General features: G+C 37.5%; 1 protein-coding gene across 1 annotated transcript in view; it reads left to right on the top strand.

Moving 5' to 3' along the window:
* The first annotated feature begins 873 nt into the window (after window positions 1-873).
* ADGRL4 (adhesion G protein-coupled receptor L4) overlaps window positions 874-7,246 on the top strand; it is a 47,811-nt gene continuing 41,438 nt past the window's right edge. Inside the window, exon 1 of the mRNA XM_019618847.2 lies at window positions 874-886. Within this exon, the coding sequence (XP_019474392.2) occupies window positions 874-886 (13 nt within the window). The remainder of the gene's footprint in view (window positions 887-7,246) is intronic.

Below are 7,246 nucleotides of genomic sequence, written 5' to 3' on the forward strand. Positions count from 1 at the left end.
AAAAAAAAAAAAAAGTTATTTCAGATTTATTCCTAATTAAGGACAAGCACAAGACCAAACTAAGACCCGACCAAAGACTGCTGATATAGCTCCAAAATATCTGGTTATTTAACTAACATGCAATAATCTATAGCCTGTGTTACTAAAGGAACCATAGTTTAGGAACCATAATGTTCTCTTTTGGCCTGTGATCCTTTGAAATGGTCATTCCACTTTTTAAAGAAGACTCTTAAGCATGTTGAGGTCATTGCACTGGGTTACAATTGCAGATATAAAATGACCAGTAGCAAACTAAACACATCTTTTCCCTTTTCTGAAATTTGCTTCTTATGTTGCAGACACTGCTTCTCTCACTCATTATAGTGAGATCCCTTATTGCCCAGTATTGCACTAACTCTGTCTGGTCTATTGTATTGTGATAACACTCCTTTGTCCATTGTATTAGGTTAGCACCTCCTTGGCTATAATAAGTATGAAAAAAATTCAAGGTTTAACTTGTCAAATGGAACTTTTCAGTGACTTATTAAAAGAACCCCTGCGGTATTACAAAATGCAGGTTTTCTGTCATCTAACTAAAAGATCCCTTTAGAAACCTTCATTTTTTATGTGTGTAAAGACAATTTCTTCTACTGAAACACTTTGATTCCTCTCTGAATGAAATCAAGTGTTTTAAAACTTTTTGAGGTGCCCCAAAGGCTCACTTCTATACTATGGAATGTGAAAGACTGTGAACCTCTCACATAATCGTCACATAGACACTTTGCAGTGTGCTCCTGGAAGCAATCGTTCATTACATACTGCAGGCTTTCATAAGGGAAATAAAAAAGAACAAAATTGAGGATAAGAAAACTAGGAACTGTGTCTTTCTTGATCATGAGCATCTGGGGTAAGCAAAGATGGACAGAAAGCAGTTGTCACAGACTGTTAATGAGATTAGAATTAGCAGCTGCTGGAGAGTTCTTACTTAATGAAATACAGAACAAAACAGAAATGCGGAGATATCTTCCCTGTTAATAGCCTTCAAGCAGACACACCTTGTGTTGTCTCTTGTTCTTCAAAACCAAAGAGCAACATTTATAGTAAAAGGGGCACTTCAAGCACAGACATCAGTGCCCGTTCCTCTTTCCCCTTCCTTCTCTGCTTGGATCTCCTTCCACCCATCACAATATATGAATTATGAATATATGCCAGAAAAGCTGCTGCAAGAGAATCAGGTGCTTGGAGTTTGTCTTATGTATTTGCTATTTTTCCTTCTCTATTGATCCTTTTTTTTTGTACTGCTGAGATGAAGATAGGCTTTTCCTTTTCAGATTTCCTGAGGGACAACACAACATATTTCTAGGGACCAACATTTACATTTTGCTGTAGAGCAGCTAACATACATGGTAATTGGTAGAGCATACACACAGAGACAGGGAACATTTTATACAAATAGCTCTGCCAATTTTTTTTCTTACGGTAAGCAACACCTGCCATAAACAGAAGAACAGCTCTGTGAGGCATTTGGGAAAAGAGTACCTTGCGCACCTTTGTGTAAGTGTATAAAGCAGGGAAAGGAAGGGACAAGGGCAAAGTGTAAGTTTGTGGCAAGGGTATTGTCACAAACCACAAGAGAAGACAGCAGCACCTGAAGGATGGCTTAGATGGAGCTCCCTTTCCACTCTCCTGAGATAAGGAGTACTCTACAGTTCTATTCAGTCTTCTTCATAGTTAGTATAGTCCAAGTCCCTGCAAAGCAATGTAAATTACTGAGAAGTTTAGAGAACTACAGCATAGGCTGCTGTAGAGATCAAGGACCCATCTGAGGGCCATTGTTATACTGGGCTCCTTATTCAGCTTTGAGTTTGGGAAACTCTTACTATGTCTGTAATGCCACAAAGCAAGAGAGAGGCTGAAAATGGTGAGAAAGAATAACTTTTCCAGATAAGAAAGAAAAGCCAACTGAGAAAAGCAGAATATACGAAATTCAGGGGTCTTCCAGAAGTGCAAGATTAAGAAAAAGAAAACAACTGAAGCTCTCTTATATTGTTCTGAAGGATCCAGGAAGGGATCAAAGGAAAAAAATTTATTCTTGGTTCCTGTTTTTTCTGCATTTTACACTTGCTCCTGGCTTCAGATAAGAGACTGGAGTAGACACCTTTTCCAGCCTTCTCATCTGAAGAATTTTAAATGGGCTTCAGAACGGAAAGGTAGAATTTTCTATATATAGCGATCTTTTTTACTGTGTAGCTTCAAATTATTCTCAGTTGTTTCTAGAGTTATTTTTTGTGTGCATTTATTTAAACTCTCTGAAATCTCTCTATTTTCTTTTGTTTACAAGGACAAATCCAAATCATTTTTTCTGAAGACTGAGAGCAAAAAATAAACTACTTAACACTGAGGTAATAAAACAGACAAAATACTACACGTTTCAATTGAAATACCTTTTCTCCCCATATTTTTTTTCAAACTGCCTACTGAGGAGACTGAAGAATCTCTCTGTAAAAATAGTAGATTTCCAATTAAACATAATTAGTGTGACAAAAACACCTGTCTTGGGTCAAAGATCTTAAAAGTCTCCAGAGCAAAATGAGTGACAATTAATGCAAAATGCTAGGGCAAGAAATTGAACAACTCCGTCTCTGGAAAAACCAGAATCTCTTCCCTCCCTCCAGATAAATTTGAAGCTGTTGTCAGCTTCTGGTGAATTTCCTACTCTTCAGTGATGTGCACACCTGTTATCTCTCAGGGTACGGAAATCCTTGGAAAAATCTGCCTGCTTCCCTGATTCTGCCCTTTCATGCAGTTACCGAAGTTTTCCCTAAGCCTTCTGCCACCATTCCATTGCAGGCACTTCAGTGACACTTCTACTCTTTCTGCCCCAATTTGTTATTGGTGGCAACCTTCAGCACCTTATTTCTCTCAACTAGAGGTCCATGGGCTTAATCCAGGTCCGTTTTGAAAATCTGTCCCCAGAGCTCACCCTTCCTCTGAGGAAGGGTGATTTACTGATTAATTGACAACAAACTCCCATTTGCTGTACCTTCAGGGTGAAAAGACACGTTGTTTCAAGCCTGTGTCTGAACTGCTTCTTGAAGACAGAGAAATGTCTCTAGAAATACCTTTAATGCTCTTTTTATGTACTTTGATCCCTGTGCTTCAGTAATTACCTTCTTCGATGTTCAGATAGGCCCATGTACCTGTGGTTCCACATATACTATAGACAGTTTTATAATTTCAGAGCCTATTAACCACTAACTTGCGAGTTTATGGTAGTTTTATTTCGTGAATGCTTTGTGAGGCTTGAGCTGATAGCCTATTTGCTTGTTTTCCCTTTTTTCTTGTTTCCCAGGTGACCAGCCTGGCTTTTCAACTGTACTCTGAGATCAGTTTCTTTTCCATGGTTCATTAAAACAGAGCATTTGTTTCTCTCTCTTCAGACATTGCCTAAGTCGTGGTACATGCACTGCTGTCGCTCCCTTTTATCTTTTCCTATATGTTTCCCAATGTGTTGGGTAAGTGGAAATTTACGGATGGAGCTGCTGATGTGCTTTCATGTAGAGCATATTTTCTTTTACAGCTGTGTGTCTCATATTTTAATTTCCCTTTGTTGTTACCAGCAGTTACTTTTATGCCTGGAAGCCAAACTGTTCCCATGCTCCTCCATAGCCTCTCCTGGCAACATTCCTTTGTAGATTGGTTGGTTAGGAGAGCTGAAAGGTTACAGGGATGCTACCTTCCAGAAACACTCTGAATTATTTAGTACCAACACTTCTACCTAAAGTGGTAGTTTCTTTAGACTCCAAGTTCAACAACAGCACTACTATAATCCATTAGAACAATGACTTGAGCATGCTGCTACTACAGAAAACCCAAGAGCTTTCTCTAAAACCTAAACATGGCCAGATTTTTAAAAATTCTTTGATGCTTAGGGGTGATAGTCTCACTGACAAAAGAATTTGAGCTTTGTATATACAGTCTGTATTAAGGCTTTTGGTTGTGTTAATAGTCAGTTCTGTTTTAATTATATGTGAGATGGCAACCACAGGCAACTGCATTGGAGAGTAGTTATTAATGTTGGGGTAAACTGAGCTAATTCCGTGTAATGTGACTAAGCTGCTTAAGTTTATCACAGAAGAAACTTGGCCTGTGAATGAATGAATCACAAATGAATTGCTAGAGAATAAAGAGAAGCTAACCAAAACTGCAGAAAACATCCATGGAATATCTCCATATGACTTTATTCCCTTGCCTTCCCCGAAGAATTAAAAATTATTAGGTTTCAAGCCAACATTTTTGAGTGATCAGTGCAAGAATTTCTCGAGAATTAAATGATATACCAAGAAAAGTAATGATCTTCCTAGTGTTCTCTTTAAATAGTAAGATGATCAAAAGGAAGTGAATTTAGGTGTTACTGTAAATACATAAAGAAATACTTATTGAACATTTAGGAAACTGAATGGTTTCTGACATAAAATCTTAAAAGAACTTACAAAAACAGTCTGAGAGGTACCCATGATAATGCAGATTTTTCAAACCCTACTCCAGTTGAGAACAATTTTATTCCTTGAACATTTGCACTGAAGCTGCAGAGATTGCTCTAAGAGTAAATTTGTTTAAGTGTGTAGTAGCTCCAGCTAAATTTGGTAAAAATCTTCATTGTGGAGTGGGAAGCATAGCCAGACAGACAGAATCTGTCTTTAACTGTTGCCTGTATTCAGACTAAAAAGCTTTGAAAACAAAGTTTGAGCACCTACACACTTATTAAAGCTGCACATACCTTGCTGGAAAACAGCATTTGTAGCATTCTGACCATGTTAAATGCCTGTTGCAGCAAAAGGTGGTCTTTATCACAATAAATTATATTTGTGCCTAGTCATATGTGTAAGAACTTTTCTGCAGGAATGGTAAAAATGCAATTAAGAGCATAAGGCATGAGCCAGCTAAAAATGGCAGACCCAAATCAGTGACAGGATCCCACATCTCCTGGATGTAGGAACTTGTTCAGTTTTCATTGTTTATGTTGGAATGAAGAATTGAATTCTTCAGAGCCTTGTCCAAGGTGTGTCCAAGTATTGGTTCATCTTCTTGATATAGGCTGGTTTGTTTAGCAATAGGGATGTTTACAGCAAATGTGTAAGCAGTACTTTTGAGGGTCTATACTTGCTTGATAAGGAGATCAGTGTTCCATTTAGTGTTTTAAACTGTAGCAGCCTTCTACAGAAAACAGAATTATGATTAATATATGCTACACAGGGAATAATAATATAGCAACTTTTCTTTCAAAGTAATGAAACATATGGTGCTCATTTTATCACTGAATTAACTTCCTCATTAACTTAAATTCAAAACTATATTGTTATTGTTTGTATATTTAGACCCTTTGTGAGGATAGACTGTAATCTTTGGGAGTCAGTCACCGATCAAATACTGGTAGGTGATTTTGCTCTGTGTTTTTTGTTTTTTTTTCAACGTGAGACCAAAGCCAATGCCTGTTATTTGAACTGGCAAAGTATTATCTGCTCCTTCCTTGGGAACAATACACTGCTTATCTTATCTGACCCATGACCTAATGTCACAGTGACCCTGTGCTGTGAACCTATGGTATCACACTCATATATTCTGTACAGAGATTAAGTTCTTATTGAGTTTCCTCCTGACATCATAAACTTACCTGACACTCTTAACACTAGAAAGTGATGATCCAGATCCATCATATTCTTGTAGTGGCTCTGTGGTGTGTGGGAATATGTCACTAATGTGCAGGTGTAAAAAACAGAAAAATAGTCATTATTACACTTGAGAATGTTTCCTCTTTTGCTTTTTTCCTAAATAATTAAGTACATTTGGGGTAGAATCACAAAATAAGTAACAATTTTCAGAATTGACTATATATTGGTACAACTCCTGAAAATAATAAGCCCACTTCCTTTCTTGTAGTCTGAATTTTTGCAGCCCTAATATATTTGGCTTGGTTTAAAGAAACAGAAAGGCTTGATATTTTCTTCTTCCTAAGACTCCCACAAATGGCTCAGGTCATATGCTTCAGAGAACAGAAAAGGCTCCTCATAAAAGATTACAGAGGATAACGGGCCTTTTTCTGAAGTGACAATCTGTCTATATAGCTCCTGCAAAAGAGTTGCTGAAAGTCACTGCTAGGCCATGTTAGGCTCCATCTTCCTGGAGTCCATCCTAAGGAACACAGGGTAGTCTGGGTCTTCCTTACCTTGTATACAGATAGTACATTGAAGTAAAGATTCCAGAGGTATTTTTTCCATCTGGAAAAGGTATTTGCCATGGTAGCTCTAACCAAGCACACAATTGCAATCAGTACCTCAGCCTATAGGAGAACATTCAGTGCAGTACACAGAGATCTCCGATGTTCAGTTTACACAGTCACAATTTCATCCCTCAAATGACTGAGGTGAAGACATGATAAGGCTAAATTTCACGGCTACCTGATTTCTCATCATGGTACCAATGCCATGGAAGGTAATCATTGTGTGACCGTGAAGTCTAAATTAGGGTTAAGATAAACTTGGAGAAATTATCTTCTAGTGCAATAGAATTACATAGCAAACACCAGTCCTCAGATATGCTATGACTCAAATCTCAGATGACAAGTGGTCTGGCATTTAATGCTACTGAATTACTTAGGAAATGTTATATACACAAAGGGAGGGAAAGAATCCTGTAGCCACTTTATCAGTATGCAGTTGTTAAGCCAATGATGATAGCAATGACAGTGGACTGTTAGGCTTCAGAATCTGTTTTCTGTGTTTGAATGAAAATAAAACCTTTTGAACATCTTAGTTAAACTATGTTGTATCAAAACAGTTTGTTTTCAGGTTGAGAACACCATAGTTTGATTCCACGCTTCCTCTTTTTCTCACTTTCATTCTTTGTTGTGGAAATGACAGGTAAATCCAGGCTAGACATGAAGAACAATCCCAGAATTGTGCATTTCAATGAACTGGCAAGTTCATTGAAATGCACAAAAGCATGGCTTGGGTCTAACAGCATATATTAATGAAAAAATTATATATAAAAAAATAATTTACAGATATTTTATAGATCTAGATCAGCTGCATCTTTCAAAGCCCAACAACTAGATAAAATACAAGTAGCATTTCTGCCTCTCATTTTGCAAACATCATATCTGATTCCCAAAGTTATCACTCCACTGGTGTGCCAGCATCAAATTGGGATAACAGCAGGGAATTAGGCCTGTTGGTTTCTTTCTAGTAAAAGGCATGGAAGTTAAAAA

Source organism: Meleagris gallopavo, chromosome 10 (genome assembly GCF_000146605.3).
Source record: "Meleagris gallopavo isolate NT-WF06-2002-E0010 breed Aviagen turkey brand Nicholas breeding stock chromosome 10, Turkey_5.1, whole genome shotgun sequence".
NCBI lineage: Eukaryota > Metazoa > Chordata > Aves > Galliformes > Phasianidae > Meleagris > Meleagris gallopavo.